Genomic DNA, 20,483 nt, shown 5'->3' with positions numbered 1-20,483 from the left:
ATTTATATCTACGGAACGGCGCATCGGTGCGGAGCACCAGACTAACTACTAGGAGCTATACGAGTAGTACCTGCAGGGTAGAGTAAAAGACAATAAGGAGAGACTAGAACGAAAGAGTAAAAGACAATAATGAGAGACTAGAACGAAAGGATATGTGTAGCGAGAAAGAACAATAGGAAGAGAATACAATAAGGAATGGATCTTCGGAATCCCGAGCGGCGGAATGGAGGCCCGCGGCATGGACTTGACAGGACGCACCAGTGGTTCTTCGAATTATACAGACGAGGATCTTGGTATTCTATTTGAAATTCTTCGGCGCAACCTTCCTCTTGGCCAACAAGCTTGGTCCCGATGTGCTGATGAGTTTAATGAACAAGTGGAGCAACAAGGATGACCTACTCGTTTAGCAAAATCACTCGAACTCAAATACAAGCAAGTAAGGCCCTGTTTCTTTTGTCTGACAACATTAATATTGATATGACAGCTGGTGAAGACAACGAAACCCACTGGGGATGCGGAGCTGCCTCGGAATGTGGAGGAGGCTCTTGAGATTGAAGAATTGATGAACGACAAGGCAGGAACGTGTGATCTTGATGACTCGGATATAGGTGATTTCGATGATAATGATTCAGACTCAGAGTCAGATAACAAGAATGCACCAATGCGGAAGAAATCAAAGGTAATATTCGATCTTACATTATCTGTACATGACTAATATGTTTCTTCCTCATCAAAGGCAACTGTTAAGAAGCAGTCCAGTGCTACTGGACGACAGACATCAGTAACCCGCAGCAGAGACTTTGTAGATACTCTTTCAGCAGCTTTGCATCCTGTTGCACAGACAGCAAGGGCTGAGGAGCAGTCATCCCGTACTTTACAAGACACCAGCATGTTGACCATGTCTAGCCAGCTTCGAGAACTTCAACGCACAACCGAAAATCTCCGCCAATGTCTAGATGAATTGCAGAGGGATTTAATGCAGGCTGAGCAGTGTGCTGACTGTGCCAAGATGCATGCCGATTGTTTGGAGATAATGTCTGCTGTTATGCAGACTCCTGTAGCTCCTGCTCATAGTTTCCGCCCTCCATCTTGTGCTGTTCCTCCTCATGCTTGTGTATGTAAACAAGAACCAGCCCCTGAACCTGAGCGTTGGGTGAGGCAGGAAATACATTATCCCAAAGGAGGATGCTCTTCTCGTTCGTTCAACGTAGATGAAGACATTTCAAGCCCAGGCAGGTATGAGGACTATAACCAAGAAAATCTTGAACCTGGGGCTTGTGTGTGTTATTCTGATGTTCAGACGCGCTTTCCTATGTCAATTCACCCTCCTCGTACACCTCGTAAGCTTGTATTTCATTCTTATTTTGATCCTGGGTTGATATTTTGTTCAAATAGCTCGGCATCGAGATAAAAGCTCAATACTTGATGTGATAGTCTCTCCAGGCTCTGTGGCTGGATCTTCTGGCCACCAAGCTTCAGTATCTGTTTCTGTTACTCCTCGTCACCTGCATCACCATAAAGATTCTTTCCCGACATTTGAAGCATCCCAAGGCGACTGTGACAAACATTCTCAACCTGACCGTGAAAGCTTCTAATGCCTGATATTCATTCCTTCTGATACATGCTAAATATTACCTACATTATTAATACTTTCCATATGAAACCTACGGACTTGGTCATTTCGACGTTGTTCACCAAATACAATGTGTTCGAAGTCCCTCCAGATCTTCTCCTGAACATTGCCCTCTTTCCAAATACTCATATATACAGTCTGAATTTGGTTATGACCCACTGTGCATGTGCAATAATTGCATAACCGCAAGCAAACTTCAAGTAAGTCTTCACGTCGATTCTCATCATTCACATCTAGAGGGACACGTAACCTGCCAAAACTTCCTTGGATTAAGCGCATACCCCACTCTGATGTTTGACAAAATGATAGTGCTTGATTATTGTATGCAAGCAGGGCCTCACGTTTGACCTGATCTGCTGGAAGACGTGTTCCTTCCTTGATTGGGGCACATATACAACCCTCTATCTGTGATGTGCCTCGAGGAAATGCAGTATCAGTAACTAGATAGAACCCATCAGGTGTAGATCTGAGAAGATTTCGATAAATTGGTTGTGCAACACGAGAATCATGCCAACTTCCGGGCACATTCAGACGACAACCAATGATTTCTCCTAGAACAAATGTCAAGTTTGATTTCATTCTGCACATATCCTGAAATCATACCTGTTGGAGAGAACGCAATGACATTACTGATGAAGTGCTTGTATAACCATCCATTGTAAGTCTCGTTCTCAACATCATCATCTGAAGAGGTTTGAACCGGAAGTTTTAATTCTTGTCCTTCGAGTCCTGGGCCTTTCCTTTCTTTTGTTGCCTCGACTCATATCTTACTTTCTCAAAACTCGGTTGAGATCTTTGAAATGATTCAGTCCCTCTTTTGAGTACTTCATATTGAACTATTCTCTTCTTAGTTCTCTGAGAGTTTTTAGGTTTATTCCAATTATCATCTCTGATCGTTTCAGAGGTATTTTCGTTATTACATTGATTCTGTGTGGTCTCTGTGGATTCAGATTTATCGCAATTCTTCCCCAAACTAAAATTTTGTGGTATAGGTTCAACAAATCGCCTCTTCTGAACTTTCTTTCGTATGGGTTTAGGCTTGATCCTTCCATTCTGGAGGAAGAACGACTTTATAGGATTTAAATTGAATTGGTCATTATTCAATTGATCGTCAAATTCACCTAAAACACCATCTCTCCATACACAGAATACTTGTTTATCCCCAATCGTCTTTTGATTAAGGTAACAATCAATTATTTCTTCAGCTTGATCATCTTGAGACTTCAAATATTCTCTAGATGCAAGAACATATGCTTCAGAAAGCTCTTTCTTAGAGAACATTTCTTGTTCACATCGTTTGTATCCATCTAATACGATGTTTTGCTTTTCATCAAAGTGGAAGCTTATAGCGTATTCATCCTCTCCTTGGTCGCTACTCAACTCATCGAGGAATGAAAATTTCCCTTTGAATCATTTTCACCTGTCGATTTTTCATTATCAGGTGGAACATTCTTTGGTTCATTATACCGTGAGGTATTAATTTGAATGTTTTGACCTTTCTGGCTACGAGGATAGGTTCCTACAGTAACCCTCTTGTGTGAGTTCGGATCGCTGATTGTTATCTCGGAATCTCCGTTTCCAAAGGTCTTAATTTCACTTTCCACCAAGACGTCAAAAGGTCTCCCTAATAACACTTGAAATGGCGCTTTATTCTGTACATGTAGTTGTAAGTACACCGTAACTTCACCAAATTTAAATGGAATATTTCTTGCTAAACCAAGAGTTTGGTTTAATTTTCCACTTGCATCTTGCATTCTGATCGTGAATTCTTGATCCCAAGTGATTCCTAAACCTATAGCTATCAATCGGTCTATTACAACAATTTGTGAACCTTGGTCCAATACACTTTCAATCTCTTCATCTTTATTATTGATTTCAGGAGTAACAGCACGTAATCCATTGGATTGATTCGCTACTACCACTGGATGATCATTATGATCTTCATATGCCACGCTTTGATTAGCAACTATGGCAATGTTCCTTCGTTCATAATCAATAGAAAGGTCTCGTAGAAAACTTTCCACAATATCTTTCTGCACTATAGATCCCACAGGGATGTCATTACGACTTTCAGTCAAGACTTCAAACATATCCGCCTGATCCTGCCAAAGATCTTCAATTCTAATGCATGTATCAATCATCTGTACCCTAGATGGATCGTCCAAAATTTCAGTTTCTCCATCTTCGGATAAAGTTGATACGTAGTTATTCGTTTTAGTCCTTGGACGGACTCTTCTATTGCGTATCTTGCGCATAATAATCTTTCTGATAGCAGGTGATAAAGCTGCTAATTCTTTTGTACTCAAATCAACTTTAGCATCGAATATTTTCTTTGCTATATCTTCTTCTACACCTGGTCTCGAGACTTCATTCCTAATTTTATAGGCTGGAGTATATCCATGACTATCAATTTGATTCGTCTGGTCTCTTGGTACCTTCGTAGGTGTATTAATTTGAATAGGACGATACGTCCTAGGTTGAACATGATCATATGGTCTATGTTCGCTATTAATTTGATTCGTTGGTCTTGACGAAGGAATTAATTTAATAGTATCCTCGTCATCAGATTCATTATCATCTTCAATCGTGACTGAGGGCTTCTTCAAAGACCGATCTATGGACTTTGGACCCTCAAATCTCACTGTTTTCTGATTTCCATTGGTCATTTCAACCAATTTACCTGTTATTAAACCTGGTTTCTTGGGTATATGCACCCCATCAAATACTAATCTTTTCGTATTATCATTAAATTGATTTCGTTTTGCTTTCTCACTTTCCTCCGGAGCTACAGCATTGGATCTTAAAGTTCTCATGGACCGATCCTGCTCCTTCATTGGAGTACTTATTTTTTTCCATTTGAACTATCTTGGTTGAACACACGAACATCATCTTCTCGATGTGCTTCCAAATTCCCAAGTCTATCTGATAGTTCCTCTATTCTTGTCATCCAAACAGCTAGATTGACATTAGGATTCATCTGCTGATTCATGACTTTATCATCTTCATCATCTTCCATGTTTGCAAAATAGGATTCAGCACGATCCCATCCCAAGTCTTTCGCCATTTGTTCAATTTTCTTGTAACGAGGTATGTTTGGATCGTCTTGAGGCATTCTAGCGTTGTCTCTTAATTTGTAACGCTTCGAGTCACCTCCTTCAGGCATCATCCAACCTCTTTTCGTAAATTCCAGCAAGTGTGGACATTCATTCATAAAATGATCTGTCGACTTGCACAAGAAACATGCCCACTGAGTTCCATTCGAACTTCTCGGTGTCGTATTTCTTTCAAATCTATTAGATTGATTCGAGGGACCACTCGGTGGTATCGAATTAATCATTCCTTTAGCATTTTCTTTGGCCATCTGTGCCATTACTGCTGTTAACTGCGTCATAATGTCTGCTCCTTCTTTGAAGTCCGACTGTAATAACTTCACAGCTCTAATTTCTTTCATATTTGCCTCCATGAGGTCTTTATTCAAGGCAACCATCTGCTGTTGTTCTTCCGTCAATTCCCTTGGAATCAAACTTTCTAATTTAATTCCCAGAAGATCCTTAAATTGGTCTTCTACTTTGGGTTTCAATGCTTGAAGATAGTTCCTATCTGTCTTCGGAACATCTGCAGCAAACGGCAAATTAATGTGTCCCCTACTAAATGAATTAGGGTTATTAATTGGTGGGCTCGAAGAAGCAATGGAAAGTGTTTGATAGTAGTTATCAAATGAACTCCCAATCATATACTTCTCAGCCGCATTCATTACTTCGTCAATCTTGAAAGGATCTTCCTTTCCTCTATCTGACATAGAAGTAACTGATACATCTTTCACAACTGTTTCTAGCACGCCTCTCCTTACTTCGGGAGTCATAGGTGCCAAGAACAATCTTACTGCATCACTATTTGTGATCATTTTTGGTTCGTCCATCAGCTTTTTCATTTCAGCATCGAAGAGAAGTCTGAAGATTCTCATCTTCTCCTGTTCACCTGCATCAATTGGATTAAATTGATGGACCAATTGTTCAAGCAATAATCTAGATCCTCTTTTGTCTCCTACAGATTGCGGAAACATATTCTTTAGATCCTTTTTAAATTGATCCCAATTCGGATTCTTCACCGAATCAAAGACTCTTAATGCTTCTCTCGTTTTATAAGACGTCCATTCTAAAGCTAATCTCACTTTAGCCTCGTCAGATGTAATTCCTCCATGTTCAAATATGCTTTCAGTAGCTTCGAACCATCGTATCATTTGACTTGGATCAGTTATATCAAATAATGGTGCTGTCTTATACTTTCTTGGAAGTTTCGCACTGGCTTTATCAATCTCAGCCTTAGCTTCAGCTGACAACGCAGGCATTCCATAATTATTGGTAGTCATTTTGACTGGTTCAATCGTATTACTTGCTTGAGAGATAGTCTGATGTAACGTATCTATCAATCTAGTTGATTCAATCGACGTAGAAGATGTTGAAATTGACTCTGGAGCAATCAATTCAATTATATCTTCTTCAATATCAATCGGATTAATTTCTTTTCTCTTCCCTTTCGGATCGAGACTAGATTTCTTCAAATTCCTCGGCAAAGATGTAAGTCTTCCTCGAGATATAGATGATCCTGTTCCTCTAGAAACAAAACTTCCACGCGATTCTTCTGTCGGTATTTGAGAAGAGGATGGACGACTGGATTCGTTCGTAGGGTTTAATAGGGATGTTCGAGCTGATGTGCCGAACGTAGATCTCCCAAATACAACTCCTGCTTTACGATATTCTTCCGGTGTCAATACTCCTGCTTTCTCCGAATTCTTCGAAGTACGCGGTTTTCCTGATGAACTAATGTTGACAGTTCACAGAAATGGTATCACAAAGATCAACACACTTCTACCAAATAATTGAATATAATCCAAACAAACGTTCAATTTAATTTATCAAGCTAATTGTAGCTTCAAAACCACCCCTCGCGGTGGGCTCCAGATAACGAGCTTGCCTCGTTTTTGTGTGAAAGAGAAGGGAAGGAATCTAATGGGCACTCCAACCAACCAATCTAATACACAATATGCGAGTTCACTGCTATCAAATTTATTTAATAGCAAGGGGTAGCGTTGGCAAAGGTTCCGCAAAGCTTTGAGAGCTAAGTACGAAGCTTTGATCAATCAATTTGAATCGTTCTAAGGATTTGATATATTCCTTTGATCAGGGTAGATTTAGCACGATTTGTGCTTTGGTTTGTATCGATTTGGGTATATCAAGAATTGGGGGTTTGAATCAAAGTAAATTAAAACCGAAACACACAGACCCCTACAGAGGGCTAGAACTATGTGCTGGCACAACCACACAGCGTGATTTGCCCTTAAGACCAACGACTGATCCTAAGTTCGAAGAATACCCAACAACTGGATAGACTTCTCGCAGTCACAAGGAGCAGAACACGACGTTCCTATACTCACAAGTGCCAGGCCCGAATGGCTGCTAGCGAAGAGGTTTCAGTCTGGCGGGAGTGTGTCTTTCCTTTTTACGGATTAGCACTGCAACGTCATCCCAAAATCACTTGTATTCCAGATACATCGGATCGCTATTTATACATACAGAATATAGAGTCGCATAGTATAATTAATTTAATACAATAAACGTTCGGAACCGCAAGGAAACTTCTACACTCAGTCAGATACCATTTAATTTGAATCTACATGTCCTTATTTGGTCCATATTGGTTCCAAGATTCTAGTATACCTCCAAACATAGGTAGGTACTTCAATATTCATTTAATTTAATTGTTTTGGAGGATGACTCGAATGGTGTTCAACTGTCATTGCGGTCCAACACTTACTTCGATCGTTTGTCACCTCGTCCGGAGGCAAATCAGCTCTCCTCGATTCTAATCCTATCAATCTGATTCATCTGGATTAAACTAATTGCTTCTCTCTTTCAATAGACACCCATTGTGCCTATACTCTATCAAGGGAGTTACGCATAGTATTCATTTAATTTCGTTCTTCAATATTTTCTAAGTCAGGACTCTTTGACATTCATTTGATATGTCTTCGGAGCCTCGCAGTACTTCGATCGTTCTTCTAGTCATTTTCCTCAACCATGCAACTTGATTGGTCTATTAGACTAAATCACAGTCTTTTGGATTAATGCATGATCTCGTTCTAGAAGGAGTATTTGATAATTCCTGAGTTCTAGAAAGTCATTTCGAGTCAATCCTCGGTTCATGGTCACTTGAGTAAGTTCTTCCAAACTCCTGCCAGTGTAAGGTCCAAAAAGAATACCCTTGGTATGTCATACGTGAATAGTCATCCTTCGGATGTAGTCCGAGTCTGGTATAATCCTGCTTGACAAACAGGTAGACTGCTATCCGTAGGTAGTATCGGGGATGGGTAAACTAACCAACTTGTGGTAGTATGGGTATATGGTCCCTTCAACTCATTAGACTGATTCAGTATTGACTTTGACTGTCAATCTGGGTCTCAATTACAGTCCTCTTGATACAAATCTATACGTGAAAATGTCACAATTCACAGCATAGACGTCTAGCCAAAATTTAGGCGTGTCATTGGGAGACAGTGGTTAGAATAAGAGCGAAAATTTCCATGAGGCTGGTTTCAAGTATAGTGGAGTTCAAATAATGGAGTACAAGGCCTAAAGCACCTGCGGCATCTAGAGATCGTTGATAAACTCAAGGAGTGGAGGAGCATGCAACATCACGCCAGGGAATAACTTGGGAAATCCATTGCTCCTCAAAACCACTTTCCAGCAATTTATTGAAGGAAGCAACATTGAATCCCATTGTAGTGATGAAAGCATGATCACTGTGACTTCTGTAGAGGACTTGCCAGGGAGTCATTCCACGAGGATCAGGAATCAGTTGTGGACAAGTTAGATACAGGCGGGTAAGAGCCCGGCGTTCTGCGCATAATCTGCGAGACTCAAGAGTGCCATAGTAGATATAAGCAGACCCATGTAAGACCTGGGTCAGAATAGGTCTTAGGGTAGGTTTTGGTATGAGGAGTTTACGTTGTAGCGTGCTAGGAGCAGGCTGGAGCTCAAAAGGGAGCTACAGAAACCGCGACCGAGGACGGGAATGACCTAGTGGTGGCTGGGGTTGAGAGATGTGACCCTTGAAGGGGTTCCTGTAAGGTCCAGGGAGGTCCCTAAGGCGTAGGTAGGGGAGGTATGTCAAGTCCATGCCTCGGGGCCCCATTCCGCCGCTCGGTATTCCGAAGATCCACCGTTTATTGTAATCTCACTCTTATTGTTCTTTCTCGCTACACATACCCTTTTGTTCTAGTCCCTCCTTATTGTCTTTTACTTTACCCTGCAGGTACTACACGTATAGCTCCTAGTAGTTAGTCTAGCGCTCTGCACCGATGCGCTGCTTCATAGAAATAAATACTGCCTGTACGCTACTGTAGTTCCTCAGTTTAATTAACGACTTAGATTCCCTCCTTAACTCTGTGCTCCTCTAAGTCTTCAGGCTCATCACCTTGAAGTACTCTCTACTATAACCTTAGGACTTAGATGTCCTTTGGTTCGCTCCTTGTTACCGGCGATACCGCCGCTCCGACTTGGCTGCTACGTAGCTCCTCCCTTCTATACTCTCGATTTCCGGGGACTAACGGCGTAACGAGAACATCAACGTAGGATCGAATAGGTCGTAGAGAGAATAGGTTCTGAGTGTGTAAGCTCCTGAGAAGGTATATGCCCGGGAGGGGAGGTCCCAGGAACTGGGGGTTAGAGGTGGACGTCCTCAAGTGTTGGGGGTGGTAACGAAGAAGCGGCACGTAGTTCGACGTAGGAGGTAGCTTCGACGTTACCTAGACTGAGGTCCCAGAGCTTGTGGAGCAATTGGGGAACTCAAGGAGGTTTTGGAGAGGTCAGCTCACCAAGGCATTAGGTGTTGGGGAGGTCAGCTCACCAAGGTGTTAGGCATTGGGGAGCTTTAGTATTGTTCGAGGGAGCTCGGGGACTCACTCGGATTGCTTAGACATAAAGTAAAAGCGTGTATTGGATCGTATAGACAATCATAGAGACGATAGACTAGAGTTGAGAGAAATAGAGATAAAGAAATAGAGAGTAAAGAGAATTCCGTATAGGTAGCAGGTACAAAGGGACAGGGACTGGACCTATGTAAAGGGTGTGTATTCAAAATATACCAAGCTGGGGCTTCTGGACGTTGCGGCGCTACTTAAATAGGTACGGGAAGTGAACAAGAGAACATCTGGAAACATGAGGCAGCTAATTGAGGGAGGAAGGTAATCAAGATTTAGTACTTAAACGGGTTGGCGGTTAGGAGGGTGTTGTATGTGTATCGTGGTGAGCATCAGGACGTTTGGATAGGTATGTCAGGGGAATGGTGATAATTGGGGAGGTGCATGGAGAAAGAGGGGATTGGGGAGGTGTATGGTGGTACTTGGGGAGGTGTAAAGGTAGGTAGGAGATGGTGGCTGGTACTGGGACGGGTCTGGTTGTAGCCAGAGCATGACAACCCAAGTGTGGCTATATGTCAAATGTCTTCTTCAGCCTGATATGAAGCCCGCTCATCCTGCATGAGCATACATATGAGAGCTTCAATATCATCATCGTCATCCATAAAGTCTGATGAAAGCTAGATCTAATCTAGAACAAATTTAGCCCATGGTTTAGGATGATTATTCTAGATCTTCCTAAATTTTTTTCACACTCCGTATTTGATATATCTAGTAATAATTTAGGATTCTAGATAGCGACGGGAGGTCACCCAATACCAACGGGAATGTCAATCCAGACCAGGGATGATGTGTTTAAAACCTGAGAACATAATTTTTTGATTATTATTTTGAGGCATCCCGTGGAACATATATCAAACAGTAACCCTAAATGACATTAATTTCGAAACGTCTAGGGGACGTTCTGTGAAAGATATTTACTGTGGGTGGGGTCGAGAAAGATCTTCAGAGAGAGTATCAATTTTAGCCTATGCAATGAATGAATAACCATGAGCTCGTATAACCAAAATAACATATAGAAAATAACATTTGTATCTCCAGAAATTGTGACCAGGCCATCCAAGGGATGAATCAAGTCAAAATGTGCTCTGATATCTAAATATAATGCAGCATGCCACATATCTGACTCCTGTCACGAAGCGGCAGAGGCGGAGTGACTAACGGAGCGGGAAAGCGGAGCGACTAAGCAGAACGGTGAGGCGGAGCAACTGGACAAGGCAACAAGGCGGAGCGACTAAGCAGAATGGCGGCAAGCTGGTCCCAGATAATGACAGAGATATATTGAGTATCGTAGTCATAGGTAATAATAAGTAAGCACATACCTGGTCCCAGATAATGACAGAGAGGTCAAGATAAGGGACCAGGCTGTGGAGGGTTGGCTATATATACATAATCCGGTCTGCGAGAAACAACGATGTAATACTGTACAGTTTTAGGAACAAGGAAGGTGGCGGAAGCCAGTAGAAGGAGAAGATGGGTCAGGTGGATCAGTAATCAATGGATCAGTAATTGATGGGGGTTTGACAGTGATGGGATGATGTATCGTACAAGTAAAGGCGTCGAGACAGTGAGAAAAGGAAAATGATAGGGGCTGCGTACTTTATGACAACTCCTTTCCAGTGGGTATCTAACAATGGCATGAGAGTGAAAAAAGAGATATAATCAAAAACTTACCCTTGCAAAGTCAAGGAGCTCGATTTCATCTTCCTTCTTCAAACAAAATTTGCATGTCAATATGCGGGCATGCTGCACATGTTCGAGAGGACGTTTTCCATTTCTATTAATAATATCAGAAGTTATATTTGCAATAGGCATACGGGCTGGTGTTTCTGGAGTTTGAGAAGGAGAATTCGGAGGTTGGCTACTCCGCTCTTGGGTTTCATTAGAGCCAGTTTGGACTGGAGTACCTGTTGGTGATTCAGGAAATTCCAAAATAGGTTGAGACCGAACAATAGGTGAGCTTGGTGGCAAGCTCTCTAACTGAAAATGTGAGGGCATTGAATTGCAGAAGCAAGAAGTGAAAGTCACGTCATCCAACTTGTCAGTAAAATTAGGTGGCATGATTCCCACACTGAGTCTAAAGACTTGTGCAGTTCAATCTGATATTGCTGCACTCATCAAAGCAATGTTGACACAAAATTCTAAAGGTGCACTCTAAGCTTAACATTTTGCTAAATAAAGCTCATGTAAAGAAGATTTCGAAGCAATTCCTGGGGATAAAGCATGGATCCTTTGCCGGCTCTGTTCAGACTTGGATGAGACTCGGGATTATGTTTTGTTAAAAACTTCGAAACTGTCTCACCTCAAATCAAAAGGGCATCTACATGCTCTTGCAGCCCGCTCAAACGTGCCTCAACCAACCCCGACATCCAATATGATCACCCTTCTAGTGAAAAGCACCCTTGATTACATCCCAATGCTTGCAGATAAATCAAATGTTCCATTTCAGATAAGTCCATTGCAAAATGTGCAGATAGATCCCACATCTGGCTTGTCAATGAATGGTTCTGGACAGTGCATTATGTTCTCTGCTGGTGAAAATGAAGAACACAAGATTCAGCAAGAGAATGAGGTGATCAAAGATCAGTTTTATAATCTGACTTCATTGGATGGACATACTTTTTTTGGACACTTTGATGACAATTCTGGAAGCTTTGAAGAGTCTGAAAATGATACTTTAGATGACCCAGACTCTATAGTTGCTCAGATATCTGCAGCAATTGAAGCTATGTGTAAGATCTAAGAAAGTATGATCTAAATCTTTCCTTATTTTCTGTAGCAATGGAACCTGAAATAAATGATGAAGATGAAGAGAACAACAAAGACTCAATTTACCACAGCATGCAGTCAAAATCATTTGACTGGTTCCCGCATGACTCAAAAACAGTAAGTTTCTCATATCTTTTAAATCACCAATATATTATATACACATGTACAGATGTTCATGCTGGATATGCTGGATAACCTGCCAAGATTGTGGCTCTCCGATGATCACTTAAAGGCCATCATATAGGTCATGCGAGAATGTGGCACCCCCAATGTACCCTCCTTCTTCAAGCTTCGCAAAAAACCAGCCAAACTTACTTTGACCTTCAATATGAGTCCAAAACACCATGTTTCTGCACTTGGAAATCATTTCTACATGAACCATCCCATAAAGTTATTTGCAATGGTAAGAACATTATTTTTGAATAATATTACATGCACCAGGAATCGTAATTGCTTCCTAGGACTGGGCAAATCCTCTGGTTCAGAAACACATATGTGTATATCCCAAAATATCCAGCACAGTTTCAGAAATGTATCAGGCTAGAAATGGCTGGACAAGGTTCCTATTAATGATCTCTCCCTGATGTGGGCAGATTGGAGTTCATCTTATAGCCACCATCAATATTTTTATGTAAAGGAATTGGCCCAGACATCAAATGATGACTATGTCATTGTTCTGCGTTGGATCACAGTGGACCAGACTGTTTATGCTGAAGTCATGCAGATGGATGCTACAGTTTCAGAGGCAAGTAATTCACTCAGTGTGGTTGCACTTGGGTATCAAAGGCTTGCTCGGATTCCTGCAAAAATCTTGATACGGAACCTCATCTATATTAAGTCTTGTTTCTTAGGGGGAGTGACTGTGATTGGACAGTTTGGACTTGGGTCGGAGGATCCTATACATGTAATCACAAAAGGCCGGCCAGATTTCCATTTGCGAGTTATTCCTTGGAGCAATGATGTGTCTGGAAATGTGAGCAAACAGTACAATGCCCACACGAATATCTATATTTCAAATGCAAACATTCTGCACCAAAAGCTTGCACAAGAATATTTTGTCCGTTATTGCTCAACATTAGCTATAGCATCTTCTTCTGAGCAGTTTGTAGCTTTATGTGAAGATTTGTGAGTTATCTTTATCTTTCTTGGATGGTATCACCAGTTCATTTATTAATGTTAGTGATGAAAACCACTGGGAAGAAGCTTATGACTGTGAACTCAAAGAGCAGATTCTATTTCAACTTATTCCACATTTTCTTCCAGCCAATAATCCTCAACAGTTGGAAACCACCTCACATATTGGGGTCAATGGTAATCATAACTATCGCCAAGATCTGACTGGAGGATTAGAGGCTGAAAAAGAGTCTGTTGAAGGCTACTCAGCTCTGTACCACACCGGAACTGCATGGACAGTTGAACAAACTATTCAATGCATACAGTACCAAGTCTGGCTTGCATGCTTAGGAAATCGGGAAGCAATATGCGAGGTTTCTACTGCTTCAGGAATAAAGGACAAGATTTCCCAATTCTGGATCAAGACCCTACTTCTGAAGTCTAAGGAACTGCAGGATATGCGCTTGAAGAGGCCTGAAACTCGTGATCCTCAGCTTGCAGGACTGAAGGGTGATGAGCGTAAAGCCCTGGTATCAAAAGTCATGCAGGAAATCCAGCTACAACTCTGGAATTGGGTAGTGACACAACCGGCAGTGTCATACCACAAGCTTCCACTAGATAGTGGTACATGGCTAACAACCTATGAACACTGTAATGCTTACAATTATTCTTGAAGCTTCTCGTCTGGATATTCGTCCTGGAGACCACTTCAATATTCTCCTTCTCACACGAGGTACCATTCTTTGTACCTGCTCTACTCAGTAATGTTGATTTTTCATATTCAGGAATTGATCCCTACAAAGATAGCCCTGTTAAATCACTTCATACCTACTTACTTGGGATTGATAAGTATGACTGGCATATCACAAGTAGCAGGTGGAACACTTTGGAGGAATCAATTTTTGCAACATGGCTTGAGTCATCCTGCTTGCATGGCCTGACCATTGCATGACCTCGAGGGAACTACATTGTCAGATACAAAAATTCGCTTATTGGAAAGCACTTCAAGACAATACAGCAACTTGCGGTTTTTCACATTCATGATCTCTGTACACCATTGGTTCTTGACTTATGGAAAGCCACGGGTGAGCTGGGGGCATTCTTGTGGATGGCAGAAATACTTGATATGGAAGTCTTTCTGGTGTGTTAACTAAATAATGTTGGGGATAAAATTTTTGATACTTTTGAACTCAGGGAGATCTCCAAGTCCTCATAGACAATGTACTGGATTGCTGGGCTGCAATTGATCCTCAGAGGATCATTACCAAGGTTATGTTGCATATTCTCATATACTTGGTGCAGGATATCCACCGATTCGGTCCTTCAGTTATTTTTTCTACCAAAGTATTGGAATGCTTCAATGCTGTCTTTCAGATGTGCAGCATTTTGTCCAACCATCTCTCTCCAAGTCATGATATTGCCGTAACTCTTGGGGATATGGAATGCTTCAAGCACATGGTGTAAGACCTGGGTCAGAATTGGTCTTAGGGTAGGTTTTAGTATAGTGAGTTTATGTTGTAGCATGCTAGGAGCAGGCTGGAGCTCAAAGGGAGCTATGGGAACTGCGACTGAGGACAGGAATGACCTAGTAGTGGCTGGGATTGAGAGATGTGACCCTTGAAGGGGCTCCTATAAGGTCCAGGGAGGGGGGTTAGAAGTAACGGGAACCTAGTAGCGTTGCGTAGTAGGAGTTGTACCTGCTAGGACATCAACATAAGATTGAATAGGTCGTAGTTGAAGGGGGTCTCGAACATGTAAGCTCCCGAGAAGATATATGCCCGGGAGGGAGGTCCCGGGAACTGGGGCTTAGAGGTGAACGTCCTCGAGTATTGGAGGTTGTAATGGAAAAGCGGTAACGAGCTTGCCTCGTTTTTGTGTGAAAGAGAAGGGAAGGAATCTAATGGGCACTCCAACCAACCAATCTAATACACAATATGCGAGTTCACTGCTATCAAATTTATTTAATAGCAAGGGGTAGCGTTGGCAAAGGTTCCGCAAAGCTTTGAGAGCTAAGTACGAAGCTTTGATCAATCAATTTGAATCGTTCTAAGGATTTGATATATTCCTTTGATCAGGGTAGATTTAGCACGATTTGTGCTTTGGTTTGTATCGATTTGGGTATATCAAGAATTGGGGGTTTGAATCAAAGTAAATTAAAACCGAAACACACAGACCCCTACAGAGGGCTAGAACTATGTGCTGGCACAACCACACAGCGTGATTTGCCCTTAAGACCAACGACTGATCCTAAGTTCGAAGAATACCCAACAACTGGATAGACTTCTCGCAGTCACAAGGAGCAGAACACGACGTTCCTATACTCACAAGTGCCAGGCCCGAATGGCTGCTAGCGAAGAGGTTTCAGTCTGGCGGGAGTGTGTCTTTCCTTTTTACGGATTAGCACTGCAACGTCATCCCAAAATCACTTGTATTCCAGATACATCGGATCGCTATTTATACATACAGAATATAGAGTCGCATAGTATAATTAATTTAATACAATAAACGTTCGGAACCGCAAGGAAACTTCTACACTCAGTCAGATACCATTTAATTTGAATCTACATGTCCTTATTTGGTCCATATTGGTTCCAAGATTCTAGTATACCTCCAAACATAGGTAGGTACTTTCAATATTCATTTAATTTAATTGTTTTGGAGGATGACTCGAATGGTGTTCAACTGTCATTGCGGTCCAACACTTACTTCGATCGTTTGTCACCTCGTCCGGAGGCAAATCAGCTCTCCTCGATTCTAATCCTATCAATCTGATTCATCTGGATTAAACTAATTGCTTCTCTCTTTCAATAGACACCCATTGTGCCTATACTCTATCAAGGGAGTTACGCATAGTATTCATTTAATTTCGTTCTTCAATATTTTCTAAGTCAGGACTCTTTGACATTCATTTGATATGTCTTCGGAGCCTCGCAGTACTTCGATCGTTCTTCTAGTCATTTTCCTCAACCATGCAACTTGATTGGTCTATTAGACTAAATCACAGTCTTTTGGATTAATGCATGATCTCGTTCTAGAAGGAGTATTTGATAATTCCTGAGTTCTAGAAAGTCATTTCGAGTCAATCCTCGGTTCATGGTCACTTGAGTAAGTTCTTCCAAACTCCTGCCAGTGTAAGGTCCAAAAAGAATACCCTTGGTATGTCATACGTGAATAGTCATCCTTCGGATGTAGTCCGAGTCTGGTATAATCCTGCTTGACAAACAGGTAGACTGCTATCCGTAGGTAGTATCGGGGATGGGTAAACTAACCAACTTGTGGTAGTATGGGTATATGGTCCCTTCAACTCATTAGACTGATTCAGTATTGACTTTGACTGTCAATCTGGGTCTCAATTACAGTCCTCTTGATACAAATCTATACGTGAAAATGTCACAATTCACAGCATAGACGTCTAGCCAAAATTTAGGCGTGTCATCCCCCCCAAACTAAAGAATTTGACCATCCTCGGTCATTCGTAGCTTTGCATAGGGAAAGGATGCCCAATCTGTTATTAGATTGATTCGACAAGACTATATCTCCTTTTAATGTAATTCACTGGGTTTGGATCTCTACTTCTCCGTGCTCTCCAATCAATTTGGATGCCCTCAAATGGGTTTCTAGCGCTCATCTTATCAATTTATTCACACGCCTGCTACGAATCGTAACAGTTTAGCGCTCAATTTGAATTGGATACTTTTTCGGTATTCGTATCACATTTCGAAAATTTAATTCACAATCTTTTCATCATCTAGTCACAGAATGAGCTTCCATTTCACGGAGAGCTGCTCTGACGTATGCACTGATTCAGTGTGTACGTTTATTTGGTTCGGGGCACGGGGTTCAACAAATTTTCGTTGAAGTCCGTTTTCTTCCCTTTCTTTTCTTTCCTTCATCTCTTTCTTATCAATTCAAAATGGCTGCCACTTCGAGTCAAACTCAGGCTGCAGCTTCGACCACGCTTCTTCCTACCTCTCTTATGGAGGCCCAGGTAATTCTGGCGGGTCTCTCATTTAAATCAACACTCCCTTTGTTCTTCGAGAGCGCTGTTTTTGTTCGTCTTCAACAGGGAGATTACTCCCCCCCTATGCTCGATTCTCAGAATTCCCCGGATTTCGATGGATCTACTACCTTTCCAGCCTTTTCGTATCCTCGTTCTCTGGTTTCCTTCTGCTTCCCTTCTAACACTTCGCGTCCTCTATGTGTTGCCTCATGCCTGGACTTATATTGTTCAGCCCAAATGGCCGTGCGGACGTTACAAAGTGGGGATGAGGACTCCATTGAAACCGATCCGATGGAGTTATATCATTTATTTGAGGAAGCCGCCCCGTATCTGGTGCGTATTCCACTTCTCATTGCTTTTATTTTATTTTAATTGTTCTTATTAGCTTTATATTCATGAATTCTGGATGGGAAGGGCGAATTGTCCTTTGTTCGCAGAACAAATCCTTCTAGCTGCCGAGTTCTTATCTGCCCATCTCCCCGCATTTCTTCGCGATAGCTTATTACAGCAGTGGGGAATTCCCCCTGAACATCGGTCTTCTTCTACGGTAAGTCTTTCCTGTTTCCGAAGCAATCCTTTTATTCATTTTAATTCGATTTGTAGGATGCTCCTGTCCTTGAACACTTCCCCACTATTCCCATTCCTTTCTGTCTTCGATTCCGCGAAGGGAGCGCCATGATGCGTCTGGCGCCTTCGAAGGATCTGGATGTTTTTGCCTCGTTACGTGGTAAGGTCTCACCGGCGGTCGCATCGAAAATTAGTACTCCTTCACTACCTTTGGAGATCAAACCTTCGACACCTGCTCCCAAGGCACCTGTAGCTCCTCCTCGATTAATTAGAAGGAATCGGGAGTTAGAGAGCCTTAAGGCTGATGCTTCCACATTTTGTGAGTACTAATTTAGTTCATTGATTTCTTATTTTTTATTCATTTAATTTGATTGCAGTTTCTTCTCCTCGTTCCACTCATTCAAGAGACTCAGATAATGAGCTCTTAAGCGAGTTCCCGTCTGCAGTTTCAGCTGCTCGAGCTTCGTCTTCTACCAAGGTTTCCATGGACAGGAAAGTGCCTAAACCCAAAACTACCGTCAAGGTAGTCGAAGATTCCAAAGCCTCTCAGCCTACTCCTACTGCCATGGTTTATAAAAGAGTTCGGCTCCCTCCTTGTTCGAGGAAAGTCGCACCAACTCCTGCAAAAGGCAAATCCTGACAAGTAGTTGTTTCTGAAGACGACTCTGCTTCCAATGAAGTAGAGTCTGAAGACGAGGAAGAAGATGAGGATGAGGATGAGGATATTGCCCCTCCTCCAAAACGCCTCAAAACGACATCTTCCATATCTGGTAAAATTTTTATTCTTCATTTTTCGTCTCATTTTATTAATTTAATTCGATTGTAGCTTCACTGCCTCGTCGTTCGATTAAACGGGTGTCCGTCCCCAAACGAGCTACAAAGGTCGCCACAAAGTCTGCTCCTGAGCGTTCCCCCGATAGTACCTTCCAACCAGTACTACTGGCAGACTCTCAAGGACGATTACGGCTCCCTGAGCAGTCAACTGGGAGTTTTACTCCTTTCCCCAAATTTGCTCATGCCAGGGTAAGTTGTAGTCATTCCATTTAATTTATTCAGAATGCTAATTCTATTAACTTAATAGAATAGCGCGGCTTTAAATCGAGAAAATCCCTTGCTTGCAATCCACCCTGACTTCGTCGAACTGGGCTCCATTCTGGAGACCCAAAATGCTCGTTTTACGATGCAGGACCTGATGCGGGTTAATCGGGTAATTCGCGACGTAAGTTGTCTTCCAATTTCTTATTTTAATTTAATTGCTAATATGGCTTTATTTTATGTAGCCTTCCATCCCCAGTCAAGCTTGCGTTTCGGCGCTTGCTCGAGGGGATTTGGAAGCAAATTCGGCTCCACTACCCAGGTACAAATGTCAAGCCTGCTCCTCACGGAGTTTGAAGTGCTTGGGGTCCTTGGATGTGGAGCTGGCTATGGACGCGCTCAATGCGCTCCATAAGGCCTCAACTAGCAGTACGCATAGTAAGTTCAGTCCATTCAATTTGATTTATTTAAGTTGATTCATTCGATTTTATTTAGATTTAGCAAATTCATTACGACGAGCCACCGACCTCAACGACCAATTAAAGCAGATTGGGTCCCTTTTTGACACTACGCGGGAACTCTTCTTGCGGTCCATCTTGGACTTGCAGAATGCAGGAGAGGATCCTATCGTCGTACTCGAGGCCCTCAAAGCTGCCGAGCACAATCGTCGGGCAATCACTTTAAACGAGTGGACCCTTATGGCCACTCTGTTCCGTTGGCCTAGTCCATTCAATTTGAGTGGACTAGACTTCAATAATCGGACTCCTGGTAAATGGATCGAACTGTTACGCAGCATCCATTCTGGAGAGTCAACGGCGCACATCGACGAACAAGGACACCTGGTCGAGTCTTCCCCGCCTCCGGATTCTGCTACCGAGGCATTGGAAGGCCTCAAGGAAGTCGAGAGGGGGTCTGCGGACGAAGGTACCAGCAGTCGGGTAGGGGGATCTGTTCCTATGGAGCTGGATCTCCCTATGATCGAGAGTTTGGCCGAGCAAACTCTGTCTCCTGAAAAGGGGGCAGAGCCAGCGCAGACTCTTGAATCGTAGCTGATTCCTTGGGCGTCGTTTTGTTTTTTCATTTGGTTTCATTTTAATTTTTTGTTTTTCATACATTCACGGACGGACGGGTTTTTTTTTTAACCTGCATATTCCATCATAGTTGACCACTCGCGGTCATGTTATCCGGGTTTTTCAACCCAATATCTCATTATAGCTGACCACTCGCGGTCGTATCGTCTTTACGGGTCTTCAGACCCAAAATCTCATTATGGACCTTTTCAGGACCACCGGTCGCTCGAGACCATTTTACTTTAATTAGATTTCATTAGTCTAATACATATCTTGTATCTTTCTTGTTTTTCTTGTATTTCTTGTAGGTAGTTTACCTAT

General features: G+C 42.2%; 3 protein-coding genes across 3 annotated transcripts; 2 read left to right on the top strand and 1 right to left on the bottom strand.

Moving 5' to 3' along the window:
• Nucleotides 1–238: 238 nt before the first annotated feature.
• Nucleotides 239–1,595, top strand: C8R40DRAFT_1177526 (uncharacterized protein; the record flags this gene model as incomplete). Its single annotated transcript, XM_046232700.1, has 5 exons — nucleotides 239–353; nucleotides 408–436; nucleotides 485–679; nucleotides 737–1,340; nucleotides 1,396–1,595. The coding sequence occupies 5 exons, from the start codon at nucleotides 239–241 to the stop codon at nucleotides 1,593–1,595; spliced, it is 1,143 nt and encodes a 380-aa protein (XP_046079772.1).
• Nucleotides 1,596–8,299: 6,704 nt separating this feature from the next.
• On the bottom strand, nucleotides 8,300–8,512 carry C8R40DRAFT_1061238 (uncharacterized protein; the record flags this gene model as incomplete). Its single annotated transcript, XM_046225417.1, has 1 exon — nucleotides 8,300–8,512. A coding segment is annotated over one exon (213 nt), but the record flags the coding sequence as incomplete, so codon positions are not given.
• Nucleotides 8,513–12,923: 4,411 nt separating this feature from the next.
• On the top strand, nucleotides 12,924–14,954 carry C8R40DRAFT_1163890 (uncharacterized protein; the record flags this gene model as incomplete). Its single annotated transcript, XM_046230418.1, has 6 exons — nucleotides 12,924–12,936; nucleotides 13,295–13,502; nucleotides 13,558–14,000; nucleotides 14,276–14,408; nucleotides 14,466–14,631; nucleotides 14,685–14,954. 6 exons carry the CDS (start codon nucleotides 12,924–12,926, stop codon nucleotides 14,952–14,954), a joined length of 1,233 nt encoding a protein of 410 aa, XP_046079770.1.
• Nucleotides 14,955–20,483: the final 5,529 nt, after the last annotated feature.

Source organism: Lentinula edodes, assembly GCF_021015755.1.
Source record: "Lentinula edodes strain Le(Bin) 0899 ss11 chromosome Unknown C8R40scaffold_65, whole genome shotgun sequence".
In the NCBI taxonomy this organism is placed as follows: Eukaryota; Fungi; Basidiomycota; class Agaricomycetes; order Agaricales; family Omphalotaceae; genus Lentinula; species Lentinula edodes.
Note: the sequence above shows the minus strand (reverse complement) of the source record. Positions and strands in the feature narration are given on the sequence as shown.